Source organism: Centrocercus urophasianus, unplaced genomic scaffold (genome assembly GCF_019232065.1).
Source record: "Centrocercus urophasianus isolate 14NV4802_14NV808 unplaced genomic scaffold, USGS_Curo_1.0 seq_12, whole genome shotgun sequence".
NCBI lineage: Eukaryota > Metazoa > Chordata > Aves > Galliformes > Phasianidae > Centrocercus > Centrocercus urophasianus.
The window spans coordinates 4782673-4798118 of record NW_024884364.1 but is presented as its reverse complement, the minus strand read 5'-3'; the positions used below and the strand labels follow the sequence as shown (position 1 = coordinate 4798118).

The window sequence follows — 15446 nt, the reverse complement described above, 5'->3', positions numbered from 1 at the left end:
CACATCTATGGATAAAGCTTCAGAGCATTGGTCTGATCAGTCTGGTGTCCCCTCACCTGGGCCTTGTTAGAGCAGCTGATGTTCAACATGGCAGGAGGAGATGGGCACCTCTTGCGTGGAGGTGCCTTTATTGGGAAAAGCGATGGAGCCTGTGGGATCAAAAGCTTTAGGGGATGTGTGACTCCCTGCACTGAAGCAGTTGTGTAGACCAGCACAAAGACCTTCAAAGTTTGAGGCTCTGGCTGTGCTGAGACTGTCCAGCCACGTAAATACACTTCATCTAGCTGCAGCCTTACAGGCTACTTACTTACATCTGCTAGTCAAGTGCCAGATCCAGCCCAGGCAGTTTGAGCCCTATAGCTCTTGACTAGTGTGTACAGGAGACGGTTAGAGTTTCTTGGGGGTGTTTGAAGAAGTTCAGCAATGTGCCTTCATCATCTGAGGCTGTGACACCTGCTGCAGACAAGTGGCTGGGCAGGAGTGAGAGACGTTTGTAAAAGTGGAGGCTTAGATCAGGAGTAGCATATGTGAACATGCAGTGTATGCAAGACAGCTCTTCAGGGTTGAGTGTGTGAGCATGGGAGCTTGCTGGAAAAGAGTAGACGTGTCTAGAAAATTAGGGATGGGATGGAAGCTTCTTTGTGCAAGACTGTGGGAACATGTACTTCATTAGGGCTTGGGAGGCAAAAAAACCCAGAATCACAGCATGGCTGTGCCACAGCAGGGACAGCAGGGACAGCCAGAGCACGGTGCCAGGCCCACATCAGGTGACTTTTGGAGACCTCTCAGAGGGAGACTGCACAGTCTCTCCTACAAGCATGTGAGATGTCTCTCTGAAGAGAGACAGAAGACGAATGTGAATAGATGGAAGTGCATGTAGACAGTGTGTGTACAGAGGAGAGTGTGTTTGTGTACGTGTGCAAATGATGGAACTGTGCACTCTGCTGGCAGCCTTTCTCCTTTGTTGGAGCTTTCAGGATAATGAGATAAGGAGTGAGCAGTACAGCCCCTGCCAATCCACAGAGCTCTTCAGTCCTCAGTGGGAAAATCTTTCTGCAACATGAGACTCAGTACAGCTCTTTCCACTGGCACTGCTGGAAGGTAGGAGACCTTTGCAGGCTGCCTGTGCCTACAGTCACATTTTCAAATGCCAGCTCCGTGGGGCTGGATGTTACTCCTGCTTGCTGCTTCTCAGTGGGGCAGGTGGGTGTGAGCAGTGCCCAGGTGTGGACGCATTCCCGTATCTACATTTGAACTCCATCAGGCAGCAACATTTAGAGGATGCCAGAGGCACGCAGCTTGGTTGCCCCCAGCTCATTACAGTATCAAGCATCTGTAATATCCCCTTACAGTATTTTCTGTTTCCATAATGCTAGTGGGATTTGAATGCAGATAATGTTTCTGATCTTGACAATCCTTTTGGCTCAGAACTTCGGAACAGAGGCGGCTGTAATATAAGAACACAGCTCCTACTCCTTCTTCTCCACTTAAATTCATATTGCTTGAAGTCTCATCCAGCCAGAGCCCCTGCCTTTGTGTCAGCCTCTATAGTGAGTAATTTAGCTTCAACAGCTGCATGGGGAGATGGGAGGGAGAAACTGCCCCGGAAGAACTGGGCTTAGCTGGTTATGCAGTTCCTAAGGTACATGAAGAGGGCAGGCAGGGCTTAGAGCTCAAGCAAAGACAGCAGGTGTATCCCATGCACATTTTGCAACCTTTATCTCGTAAGCACAAAGCCTTTGCAGTGCATTCTTTCTAGCCATGGGGTCACAAGTTGAGTCCTGTGCATTCTCAGGAACAGGAGTTGTGAGTATTCCTCAGGTAACAGCCCTATTCTCATTTGAGTAGGTGCATGGCCCTGTGAGATTGGTGAGAAGTGCCAGCCCCAAATGAAGCCTGAGGACCATTCTACAGTTCTATGACCTACGAGTGAGAAAGCACCGTCTCATCAGGGGTTGGAACTGGATGATGATTAACATCCCTTCCAAACTAAGCCTGTGATTCTGTGATTCTATGATTTTGGGTGGTGTCAGCAGATGCTAGCAATCTGAATAATGGTGATAGAAGGAAACAGCTCCTTGCTAGAGCATCTCAGCTTCCTACTACCATAACTATCTGAACTGAGGTGTGGTGATGTGAAGCTTTAAGGAGACTCTGAAATCTTATGCTACAAGAAGCAGCAGCATCACCCTTGTAAAGGTGATAGGTTGTCTGACAACAAACCTATTCAGCTGCAGATGGCGGTGATTGTTCTGGACCTTCCATTTGATGTCAGTCTTGCCATCAAATGGCAGAACAAATGCAGTAGAGAGGGTTACAGATAGAGATGAATGAGACAGGTATCCCAGCATAGTCAGTCTTTCATTGTGGAGTGACGTTATAGGTTTCTGGCTTGAATTTTCTTCTCACTTCACCATCAAGATCCCCCCATCAGCAAGGCTGATATTCCCTGGCTGCCCAGGCTGGAAGGCAGGGTGCTGGGTGCACCTGGGTCTCTGATAGCCTCTGGGAGTACCTCTGCTATGCACAGGGAAATTGCTGTTTCCCAGCAGGCAGAGGTAGAAGAGCAAAACTGAAGAAACACAAAGAACAGAGCAATGGGATTATATGGAAAGTCACCTTTCTTTCCACTTTTCTGTTGCTCTGCTCTTTAAAGCTGTCAGAGCTTGGTGATGGCCAGAACATGCTGATGTGAAGATGAGGATGACTTAATGTCTTAAAACTTATTTTTGTTTTCAGAAACAACAGGAGGATATGGCAAGAAAGTAGAGTATTTCCCCGAAGGCTTTGAAAGTTTCTGCAGAACTCATACCTTTACACTGTGGTTGGCTTCTCTCTCTGTTCTGTTTGAACAGTCTGTAGTAGAGCAGCGGGGTATCACTCTCCTCAATGCTGTTTTGTGCCATGCTGCAACCCCTCGCAATACCCATCAGAAAAGTATTGGATCTTGTAACTCAGGCTGATGAATGACAGCTCCTGATACATTGTGATTGCCACAGAGAAGGGGCAGGAGCCTGCTGAGTAGCTGCTGCAACAGGGCCTGGCAGCAGAGCTGAGAGAAAGAAAGTATGGCCCATCTTACTGCCCTTTTCCACCACTGGAGCTGCCCTCTTAAGGGGTTGCTGCTCTCCTGATGAAAAGGCAAGTCCCCAAATACAGAACACCCAAAGGTCACTGAGGGAGGTCCTTTCACAGGTAGCACTCCAAGAACGGTGCTGCGGCCCTTTAAGAGCTACCCGGCTGCTCAGCCCAGCCAGGCATATGATGTGCTCTTTGGCCACCTACCTAAAGGTTTCACATAGCTAGGGCTGTATTTTTATCCACGCCCGGGCATCCCTAATTTTAGCCAGCTGTAAGTTAAAGCCCCTGAGATAGCTGGGGATGATGCTGGTGGCTGTGAGCGTCCATGGGGCAGGGGCCACTTGCTGCTGCTGTTGGCTGGTGCTTGCTGGCATTACTTCACAGGTGTTTTGCCGACTCAGTTGAGCAGCTTGCACACTGAGGACAGTCTGGGGCTGTGAGTGTGCATGTGCTGACCTCAGCTCTGCAGGTGGATTGGGGCTGCTCTGCAGAACCCCCTCTGTTGAACCCCACTCTGATGAACCAGGCAAGAGGAGGAATTTGGGAGCTTTCCTCTACAAAAGTGATGCTATAACTAGCTTTGCTTGGAAGCAAAGGCTGGATGCCACAGCAAAACCTATGTGGAGCAGCAGCCTTCTGCTTTCAAGTGGGTGCTGGAAGAAGGAAGTGAGCTCAGTGCACAACAGTCCTTTCTCCTCCTCAGGACCCAGCGCTGCTTTCACGCTTCCAGCTCCAAGGAAATTTCTCAGTTTTCTGACCCAGTGGGCCTGAGCCAACGCCTCTGAAACCCTGGAGTGCCACAGGAGGGATCTGGGTGCTCCTACCCTGAATCCACACCTGTATGGGACCGTGGGGGAGCAATAGGTTCCTTGGGGTGAAGGAGGACTCAGCCAAGGAGCAGTGAGCAACCAGCCCCAAGGGAAACTCTCAGAACAAGTGTCTCCTTACGCAGGCTTCAAGGTGTCAGAGCTCTGCTCAGTCTGTCGGCTGCCAGGGCAGGAGCAATTTCCCAGAAAGAGAAGGTATCATGTCGTGCAGCTGGCCTGCACCGGAGCTGCGCCAGAGTGTGTGCAGGAATGAGCCCCATCAGCAGTGCTCAGGGGCCAGCGGGGAACTGCACATGGGGCTGCTGCTTGTTCTATTTCCTCGGGCAAGGTTTCTTTCTATAAGTAGGTAAATCCCAGTGTGCAGAGGATTAAATAAAACATGATAATTCGGACCTTGCTAAGTCACTTCTTTCCTGGGCCACTCATTCCTTGCCTGGGTGACTGGTGTTTGCAGACAGAGGCCTCAAAAAGACATCTTTGGTCATCAGAACTTGGACCAGGTTGCTCAATCTGTCAGTGTCCTTTAAACTCATTGGGCTGTTCTCCCCTTGACTCTGGTGATTAGGAGCTCCCTACTTTCCAAACTTGATTTATTCATAGCCCATTTGTCCTCAGGCTTTGTGCTTAAATAGTTCCCCTCCCTCCTGGGGCTTTAAAGAGAATTACTGTATCTCCTTTCCCTTTTCCCCATGGGTGAAGCTCAGGCTTAAATGCAGGGTTGTGGCAGGCTTTGATCAGCTTGATTTAAATGAAGGGCACCACTTCCAGACTGAGGTCTGGAATGAGGGCAGTGTGGTACCTGCTCCAGCACATAGGATGCTATCTGGCCTCAGCAGTCTCCTGGGCAATGTCAAGGTCTGAGGCAGAGAACAACAAATGGTGACAGTACACATACACTGGAGCTGGACTCGGTTCTTATGGGTCCCTTCCAACTTGCAATATTCTATGCCCATTGGTGAATGATTTCTCAGGCCAGTCCTTTTGATGCCCACTTACAGTGCACTATGATAGGTCAATGACGTCTTATTAGACAGGAGTGTGATCCTGCCTCCTGGATATCAAGAATGCATCAGAAACTCCCACAGGCATGTTTCTAGGGAGCCTAATTGGTGTGGCAGGATGACTGAGGTTTGAAGGATGGGCTTTTCACAACTTTTCCTCATCTCTTGGGCATTTCAGAACAAAGATGTGCCATGGAAGGAGTCTCCAACTGCTTTAAGCTCTTGCAGGGCACCTACAGAGGCTATATGCTGCATTTCCCTTAGACACTGGGATGACAGCTATTTCCTACTCTGAGAACAGCCATCAGCACACTTCTCTCCCTCTGACCATACATGACTGAACACGAAGGTTGCCTTTCCAAGAGGGAAGTGGTGATGGAAATGGGGGTCTTACGCTAGAAGCTGCTCAGGCAGCCAGACCAACCTCAGTGATGAGATGGATGGAGGGGCACTGGGAAAGGAAACTAGTTGATAAGAATTAAAGTAGTCTTGGAAATTGTTTCTACCACTAGTTATACAGAAAGGCCAAATTATCCATTTGTGCCTGGGTGCCAGTGTGCCCATCTACAGCCTGGGGAGCTCGCTGTAGCTCCTTTTATGATTGGCATGTCAGGGAGTGAAACTTTCGTAGTGTTGCTGCCAAAATCAGTGCTCTGAGCTGTTAATGGACTGAGATGTACTTACATCGTCTCAGAGGCCAAAGGAAGCAGTGTACATCTTTTCCTTTCTCTCCCTTCCTAACCTTTTGCATTAACTTATCTGCAATGGAAGCCACTGCCTCAGCGTGGCAACCTGTTTTATTTCTTGTATTATGAGGTATTCCTGCTGTAGGCTTCTTCAGGTACCTCTCCGGGTGTGCTCCATCTCTCACCCTGAAGACTTGCTCTGTAGGGTCGCAGGGACCAGGCAGTTTCTGTGGCACTCAATGTGTAACATGTTTACCCAGCCAAGGAAGTCATACTGAGCTAGTGTCTCATGAACATACTATTCTCAAAGAAAAAGGTTGAAAACTGAGTCTATGAAACAAAGTGATAAGGGTGCTTAAAGAAAGCTCTTGGTTTTATACTCTCCCGCACTCTGTTTGGACATGGGGATAATGTCTCAGCTACTGCTTCCTATGAATGTCGATACATACCTATACTTGCAAACTTTTTTCCTGTGTTGGATCAGAAGAAAAGGCCTTTTTGCTACATATGACATGTTTCTGAGCTCTCACAGGGGCTATCAGACTAAAATGATTTGAAGACCAGATGGGTGGAACTGCCCTAAAACCAGACAAATCTTAATTGATTTTTCCATTCTCAGCTGAAAGCCTGTGAGTGGAGCTTTACAAGTGTCAACACTTGAAAGTAAATCCTTGCTTTCAAGTGAATTAGACCTTATGCTTACTTTAACCCTTATTCTGTTGAACTCAAAAGCTATATTTCCCTCTCACAGCACAAGTAGTACTGATTGTACTACTGATTGGACACTGGGAGAGAGATGCAATGTCTGCTTTGCAGGCAGCCTGCTCTGCACTAAGACAGCTTCTGCTGCTGGAGAGAGCTTCTCATGTGCAAAATAAAAATCCCTTACCCCGCTGCTCTTTATTTTTGTAACGTGATCCCTAGAGACAAACTGGCCCACTGGAAAGCAGAGCTCTGCCGATATTTGGGAAGGGTTTGGAGATGAGAGGGAGAAGGCAGAGGTTTGCGAAGCAGTGATATGAGATTGGAAGAAATAGGAGAGTTACAAAGAAGAAAAGTAGCAGAACAGATATTTTAAGTTTCCCTGCTTTGTTCTTGTCCTCTATCACCCTTTTTCCATTAAAGCTGAGAGATTTGGGGACAAGTAGCTTTTTGTCTTACTTGGCACTTAAATCTGCACTGTGAAGCTTTGTGTCTGGCTGTGTGTGATCTTCTTCTCTGTGCTCACCTCACAGGGCATGCAGGGCTCTTAGAAAAATTGCCACGGGATAGGAACTGCTACCACTGTCCTCAAGACTGCTGGGTCATCATCTAGAGTGGAGGGTTTTCCTCACAACCTAGAGGAGCTGTTCAGCAGGAGTTGGGGTGAGTGGAGGGAGAAAGGGAAGCAAAGGAGCATAAGAACCCCTTAGTCTGAGCTGTGAAGCAGCCACACTCATCAACTCAGAGCTGTAGAATTGCCGTCGTTGGAAAAGACAACAGAGTAGGTGGTAGGGGCTGCCAGGTCAGCTGATGATCTTCTTCATTGCCTTTCCAAATTGGAAAGGCATGCTGGGCTGTGTGGGAATCCAGTGGCAGATCCCAATAGGACTGGGTGGAGGGAGCTGAAGATCCTGTAATATCAGTGTAACCACAGCATCCCTTTATCTGATGATGCCTGGTGAACATTCCTGAGATTCTGCTGGTCAGTTCCGCACACTGGGCATTTGTAATGGGGAGGAGAATTTTCCTAGCATATCACTTTCTCCTCACCCTGATGTTTGTGGTTGCAATTGGATCGAGACCTAATGTGCTTAACTTCACTTATGCTGTCAGGTTTTCAGCACGTTTCACTAAGGAAATGAGACCCTCGCTATTCTCTTCTCTCTGCCCTGTTTTGTCTGTCAGCTGCCTCCACAAATAAAGTTTCAAGCTCTTGGCCATTTTCAGACAGATTTTCCAGGGAGATCTCAGACATAATTAAGGCATTGCAAGCTTCAAACAGGGCAGGGACTTGGAAGGGAAGAGACTCTAGAAGAGGGAAGTGCTGCCACATGAGCTCAAGCCCTGCTAGCTACTAGTGGAACCAGTCCAAGCTTGTTGATGATTATGACCAATGTATTTGGATGAAACCATGGCCAAGGGACAATTTGCTCCTAGATTTTGGGAGTGTTGTCTAGACTCATCCTGCCCTCCTTGGATGTTTTGTAGCCATGTCTCTTTTCACCTGCTAAGACCTAAACCTGACTGGGTCTAAAGTGAAGAAGGGACCAGCAGGTGCTACTGGGACTTCTGCTTGCTTTGATAATATGCCATACTATCTTCTACCTGGGCACATCTGTAATTTTGTCCTAGCAAATATGGAGGGACCTGTTACTGAATCTCTCCATGTTTTTTCCTAGTCCTAAGATATTTGTTCAAGCTTTTGGTCTTTGGAACTATACATTTCTTCTAAGGTGTGTGTGAGAAAAAGGAGAGGTGGGCACTTTGGAGGTTTCCAGGACTTAATCACAGAACCACAGAATTGTAGGGGTTGGAAGGGACCTCCAGAGAGGTCCAACCCCCCTGCCAAAGCAGGTTCCCTACACCAGGTCACACTTAACATCCACAAATCCTATTTCTTCTGTGTACACACATACCTGTGTTCATCAGGCAATAGGAAGTAATAACCCTTAGATGGTTAGCTCAGATCTTTGCTTAACTCCACACCTGCCTGAAGGTCTCGTGTGAAGGGTTGCCATTATTCCTTATGATGGAGATCAGGGCAATTTTATAGAAGTAAGGCTAAGGATGTGGTGTTTTCCAGGCAGTGGAAGCAGCATACCTTGTTGTGAGTCATCAGGCAAATCCTTAATAAAGTGAAAAAAATATGAGATGCTCCAGAAAATAAATCCTTAATACAGTGAGTAAGCATGAGATGCTCCATATAGGCATCCTCCCACAGGCTGGGCAGATTGAGAGCGATCTTTGCCACACAACATTTGTGGCTTGAGGTGAGGGAGGTGAAGCTTTGAGTGCTGTCACCAGATGGAGAAGACTAAAACCTAGCTCACTGCAATAGTTAAGTTAGTAACAGAAATTAAGAGCACCAGCACCTTGCTGGTTTGTGTCCTATGCAGCACATTCTCTGTTGCTTTCTCAGATCCAATCCAAGCCTTGGGTGCCTGTGGCAAAGAAGTGTGCAGTCTGCAGATCTCGGCTGTGTGGGAACTGTAAGATTGCTGCTGCAACTTCCAGCCCAGGGGACAAGGGGGAACATGCACTGAATAAGCACTGCAAGTGCTGGAGAAGTTTAGAGGACTGTAGAATGGTCACCTTGTAGCTGAGCATTAGTGAACCAGAGCACTACAATTACATAAAGTCTGCTGCAGATCTAATCCTCAATCTCTTGCCCAAGGTCACATCGGAGTTCAATGGAAGAGAAGCAATTGGAAACCAGACCACCAGAGCCCTAAGCTAACATATTCACCCTCTGAAGCAAGTCCTGCAAAATAAAAGCTCTAACACATGCTGCACTGTAGCAATTGCACGCTCAGTATGGTTGACTGCTAACATGGGGATAGGTGTCCAGGGGAGTACAACCAACAGCGTACAACGGGTACCTGCTTCTGCCAGGTTTCTATAAATACACACTTAGTAAATGCTTGCCATCTATCAAGCACAAAATAGCTATCCTATTAAACAACAATGCAATTATACTACCAGCCATAAACTTTTCAGCTGGAGTTCCAGGGTTATTTTTTCTTTGCCAAGTGTTATTTGATCACTCACCTGGAACAAGTAACTGTTTCCTGACAAGTGAATAAAATCTGGTCAGGTCTGAATCTTTCTTGCTTGCCTTGTTGAGGAGGTCAGTAGACCTTGTACTTGGCACTATACTTTTGTGGGTCCTAGCCCTCACTGAGTGAGAATATTTTCTAAATCACATTTGCTATACTTAAAGAGATGCAATGCATCTCTTTGAAAAATAGAGATTATGTATTTCTTCTGCAATTCTCACTTTCTATCCAAATATGTCTTTTAGTTAAGAAGGAATATCTCTAAGCCCCTGGTAGGAAATGAACAACTAACCATCAAGGTCTACTGCTCTAAGAGTCCCTAGATTACAGCCACACTACAAGAAAGAATGCAATGAATCTACTTTGTAAATTTTAGTGTGATTTATTTTACTGAGGATTAATTAATCATTCTTTCACCAAAGAATTAACAATGCTTATTTCCAGCACAGAAATGAACGGCTGTATTAGCAAGTAGCTACGGATTTATTCCAAGCAGGCAACCAAGTGTCAGAAGAAAAAAAAAAGGGATTTAATGCCGCACCAACAGGGAGTTCTGAGATGTGGAGCTGGAACACCCATTTGCAACACAGTTTGGTGGGACTTGGCTATTTGCTCTGAATGGAATAGGAAACTGGAAGGAATCTTGAATCTAAGGAGGATATACTAGAAGGAGAAGGGACCTAACAATTTCAGGCTGCACTCAGACCTGTGCTGAGATTTGAAAAAGCTCAGCTAAGCTGAATTCATACTGCTGGGGTGTGCACGCTTATTTGCTTTTCCCCGTTTTCTGGTGCACCACCCAGAAAGGCTATTTCCCAGCTGACAACTCAAAAGACTACAACAAAAACTTTACCCTGTGCTTCACAGAGCTCAGGGTCTAAATCATACTCAGGCGAGCAGCCTCAAAACTTTGGCCATTCCCACCAGGCCCCTGACTGTCCCATGACCTGTCTCCATAACTCCAGATGTGCAGTGGCATTGACCCGGCAGGGAGACATGCAGTGGTGCTTACCTCCAGGACCATCTCCGTCATCTGGAACTGCTTCTGGGACACCCTGTCAGAGCTCACAGGCTCATGGAAGAGCAGACAAAGCATGTCATACTTCTTCAGGGCATTCTTGTAGTTCTTCTCGTGCAGGTCGATCACTCGGTCTTTCCCATCATATGTGGGGAAATTCAGTCCTTCTTCTGCCTTGCAGCAGAAAAGCAGGCAAAAGCCTGCCAGGATCCAGCAAGTTGCCTTCATTGGGGAACCCTTGGAGTTCAGTGCAGTGCTGGCAAAGGTCTCTCTCCTTCTCAGTTTGGGAAGAGAAGGAGGCCAAGGGCTCCAGTGGGAGTCTGCACTGAGTTTCTCTTTCTTCTGCCTTCCTAGCGTTCAGTCCAAGCTCTGCAAGGCTGGTGGCAAGCAACAAACTTTGCTGTCCTGGGCTCACAACAAAGAGACAGACAGGAGAAGCTGTCAGGCCAAGCCCTGGATACCTTACATAGCTGTGTCCAGCTCCCGTGTCATTAGGAACTCCATTTTTAGGAAGCAGTTGTTTCAGGCTAAAAATAAACCCTGCAATGAATAAAAAGGACAGATATGACAGCATTGAGGGACTTGCTGGCACTCTGCATCATCTGAGAGTGAGAGAGTGAGTGAGAGGGAGTGTGAGGGAGTGCAGGAGGGAGTGGAGGCTGGCAATGCTGGGAGGACGCAGGCAGATTTGGGGAAGGGGCAGACTTCATTTATACGGCGAGCCAAGGCACACTCCGTCCTACTAGGGCTTAGCAAAAATAGAAGATATTGGCTGCCTTTTGTAACAAGGGTACCTCTGTAACCACTTGGGCATCGCAGTGATTAGGCAGTGGATAACAGAGCTTGGATAAAATCGTTTCAGACTTATCACTACCACTAGAGGAAAAGTCACATTTCCACAGCAGTAAAGGAGGTGAGCACTCCTGAGACTCTGTCACACTGCCTGGGGCACGAACTTGATTTGCTTGATGGAATTCAAGCTCTTTTCTGAAGCACTCTCTCTGCTAACAGAGTGCCAGGACATCTATTGGCCTTGGGATCTCCTGCTCATAACCGTAATCCCAAGTACAGAGAAGCTTCTTACTCACACAGCAGTTGCCAAGTCCCAGAGGTTGCTGGTTACCGATTAAAGGCTTGTCACGCTAAAGAATAAGAGCAAGATTCACACTGGTGCCTTGGGGCAGAAGATATGGGCCTCCTTCAGATGATGGGCAGATGCCACCATCACTGCTGGCTTCCCAGCCTCGGGGATCTGCCTGTTGTCCCTGAAGGTCTTTTCACAGAGCTTTGCTGCATCTCCTAACAAGTGAAATGGAGAATGATGACTGCTTCCCTGTTCCTGGTGCAGCAGCACATTCTTTCACCTCCTCTCCTCCTCTGACTGTGTGTCACTGCTGCCCCATGACTGGCAGCAACAGGGACATGGAGACAAGCCAGCTGGCTGCTGGCCAGCCTTGCCACCAGGATGATGCTGATCTACTGGGGAAGATATTTGGAGGATGGCAAAGAGGAGTGTGACAGTGGGGTGTCTCCTGCGCCAAAATGATGTGCAGGCAAACACCTTCATCAGGCCTGCTTCTTGCACATTGCTCCATCGTACCCTTACTCCATTCACATTTGTGAGGAGATAATGTCCCTGGTCCTATTTAATGCTATGACAGGGGTATTTTGCTGTTTGCTCGGGGCAAAAAGTGAGTGCTACTTAGCAATTATACCTCACTTCTGGGTGATGTAGGAGCACACTTCCCCCATAGATATCGCTTCCAACGTAGCTCACAACACATGAGCTGCTACTCTATGGGCAACAGTTTTGAAGTCTGTCCTATTTCCAAAACCTCTTATTTTCTGGTCTTGGCTTTTTAGGAATTTCTTTGTTTGCAACTTGATGTCCTAATGATGGAAGCTGAGAAATCCAGGTAGTAGCCAGGGCAAGACAGCCTCTGAAATTCACTCCCCACTGTGAGGGCTGTCATTTTCAGAGGGAGATGTGAAAAACCTGGATAAATCTGACTGCTGTTAGCAGGAGATGCAAGACTGCTGTCACAGTGGGTGACAACAGCTAGGTTTTTGCTAAATGTTTGGTCTGTAAAGCACAGAAGTGAGCTCGTGTGATGATCAGACCTACACTAGGTTGACTGATTGCCTTTGAAGGACTCCACGCACTTGGGGTGCAAGAATAGGCTGTCCTTGCCATCAGAGCATGTTTTAAAGCAGGCACACATCAGACAGGGTTGCAAAAATGAAATGTTCACTGATATTTCAAAATCAGCTTCCCAGGTTCCTACCCTCCTTTTATTTTTGTAGATATACAGCAATTGCTCCACTTTCATATCACTCAAGTTATTTTTGACATGCTTTTTCTCTAATCTGAATAACTTGTTCATGTGCCTAAAATAGACACAATCCAGTTTTCATTTTCTCCTCTTTTTGCCTTTTGAAAAATGAACAAATATTTTTGGGGGGTTTTTTTAGATACAAAAAAAAAATACTGCCTTGCTCACCCTATCCCCATCTATTCTGTTTGTGGCATGAGTAGCAGCAGCCTGTGATTTACGCTTCACCTCTGCCTCTAGGGCAATTATTCCAGCTGGACAACAAACATATCCTGGTCAATGGGACTCCATCTCAGAAACTGCTCAGAAACTCAGTGGGACTGTTAGTGCTAAACTCAGTGGGCATTTGCTGAGGTATTTCAGTTGTGGCTGCATCCATCTGAAACTTAAGATACCTTGGTCACTGTATCAGAAGTGGTTTTAAATGATTATACGCTTCGTAGGGGGCAGAATTTGTGTGTTTGATTTAAATCTTAAACAACTGTCTTGGTCACCTGAACTTCTTAATTCCAATGAGTGGAACTCTAGTCAAAGCACATGTTCTCACTGCAAACCTGCCAATACAGACCTGCAATTCCAGATTCATTTGTTGAGGGTGTTCAGAACAAGAAGTTAAGTGCTTGAGACTGAGACAGAGCTGTTTTGCCCCTGGGAGGATACTAGTAGCAGGGTTGTAACTGGAACTGAAGGGCTCAGAACAGGACAGCCTCAGGCCTTCACTTCGGGCTTGTAGAAATACTGAGTTCCTGCTAGTGAAAAGCAGGAGAGAAACAGAAAGCTCCTCGATTATTTTTTTCTCTTTGTGTACTAGAAATTAGGGATCTACTTGCTGCTCCTCGCCCCTAGCCACTCCAGCCCCACGCCACTGCTTTCACCTTCCTTGTCCTCTGCTGCTCCCCAGCCACCTCTGATCCAAATGCTTCAGTGAGCCTTTTTCTAGGGCACCAGGATTTAAGATTCTGCTTCAGCTAATCTCTTTGCAAGCCTCTAAGACCTCATGTGTTTTGCAAGATAGGAGTATTCAGAAAATAGGCCTTTTGCCACCAGCTTGACAAGCAAGGTCATAGCTTGTCATAATTTGCAGAGTGGCTGTCATTAGGGTGGGAACCTCCGGCATGAACTGACCCTTTCCAAGGAGGCTGAGAAGATCACCACCATCTTGAGGAGAGCTCTGCAGTGTGAGAAACCTACTTCTCTTTCCCTTCCCTTCACTCTTGCTGAAAGCCTTGAGGGGCGAGAAGCCTTTCACAGTGCTTATGCTGCCTGAACACTGATGCTGCTGTGTCTGTGGTGGTAAGTACAAGGCAGAGTTGGATTCTTCCTGTTCCTCTTTTAAACAGCCTGAGATCTTTGCAACTATCACCTGGTGACAGTCTTTGTGTTTTGACTGAGATGTCCCTAGGACCTGCTGTGTGATGAGAAAGTACCACTGGCTTTCCTGTCTTCTTCCATGCAGAAGACAATACCATGTAGAAGTTGTAAAGGGAAGGTCAGTGAGCTGACTGGGGATACTTGGCTCACCCTGAGTCACATAGCTCTTTGATAGCTCAGAAGGTCTTCTTTGTTGGACATTATCATTCATTACTACTAATGAAGTAGTTATCATTAATATGGTAGTAATTCAATTACTACTAATTAACATAAGAAATAAACAATGTGTTCTAACATTGTGTGCTGTCACTAGGACAAATTCAGCCCCATCTAGCCGTATCCATCAGCGCACTACGTTTCTCCTGGAGGAAGGTAGGATCACTGGGCTCCTGCTTTGCTTTGACTGTGATTTGTATGTGTGAGCACAGCTCTGTGCCTCTATCTCCACACACTGATGCATGTATTAAGTAGCAGCATTATCTCTACCCAACTTCCTAGCCAGGTTCTGAGATGAGGATCCTGCACCGGGCAAGGTTGAGGTGGCCAGATCGGGTGCCACTTGGGTTTTTCCCAGCCATACGAGCACCAGCATGTTTAGCAATGTCCCAGCAATGAGGCTTACTGGGTGTTTAATTTAATGGCCACGGAGGGAGCTGTGGCCAGCAGATTCACACCTGTTGCGCAGTGGCAGCTCAGCCCTCCCTCGCTCCCAACCTGCTGTGCTGCCTGGGAGCATGATGTCTGCTGGGGAAGTGCCGAAGTGACCACAGTGTGCTCCCAGGAACCTCATTCCTTTCGAATGATGAGCTGGACAAGCTTAGCACTCTCCCGATTTTCTCAAGGGGACAGAAACGTTTTGCTGCTCTTAAATTTCTGCTCTGTTTTCACTTCTCTCTAGCTGCACTTGAATCTCCCTGAATCTCTCTAGAGAGCCTGCTGGCACCTTTCAGGCGTGCACATTTCTAGGGAATAGCTTTCCAGAAAGTATCACTGTATCACAGTTAGTCCTTTATGCACTAAGAGCTCTGGGCTAAAACACATGCAACCTTTTTTTTTTTTTTTTTTTTTTTTTTTTAAGAAAAAGAACAGTTAGACAGTTTTTAAATTCAAATTCTTCCATGTGAATAATCCCTACTGGCAGCTAACTCACTCGAGATATCAGTGTGTAGATGGGGTACAGTTACACAGCATTCCCAAGCATTCAGAGCTAATGACTCAGGTGTTCCTCAGATCATTAAGTCAGCCTACCGAGTCAGAGACCTGAGAAGTGTCTTGCTTGTGATAATTTCTTCTGGCCTGGCAGCTTCAGAGTGCTTGTTTTCAAGCTTTTATTTGCATCCACAAAACAGAAGAAAGCTTCCCTGTTTAAAA

The 15446-nt window shown here is 46.8% G+C and overlaps 1 protein-coding gene across 1 annotated transcript in view; it reads right to left on the bottom strand.

Annotated features, from left to right (window-relative positions):
• The window catches only part of CASQ2 (calsequestrin 2), a 29588-nt gene extending 18989 nt beyond the window's left edge, over positions 1 to 10599 (bottom strand). The window contains exon 1 of the mRNA XM_042810461.1: positions 10366 to 10599. Coding sequence (XP_042666395.1) covers positions 10366 to 10599 — 234 coding nt within the window. The remainder of the gene's footprint in view (positions 1 to 10365) is intronic.
• Between the last annotated feature and the right edge of the window lie 4847 nt (positions 10600 to 15446).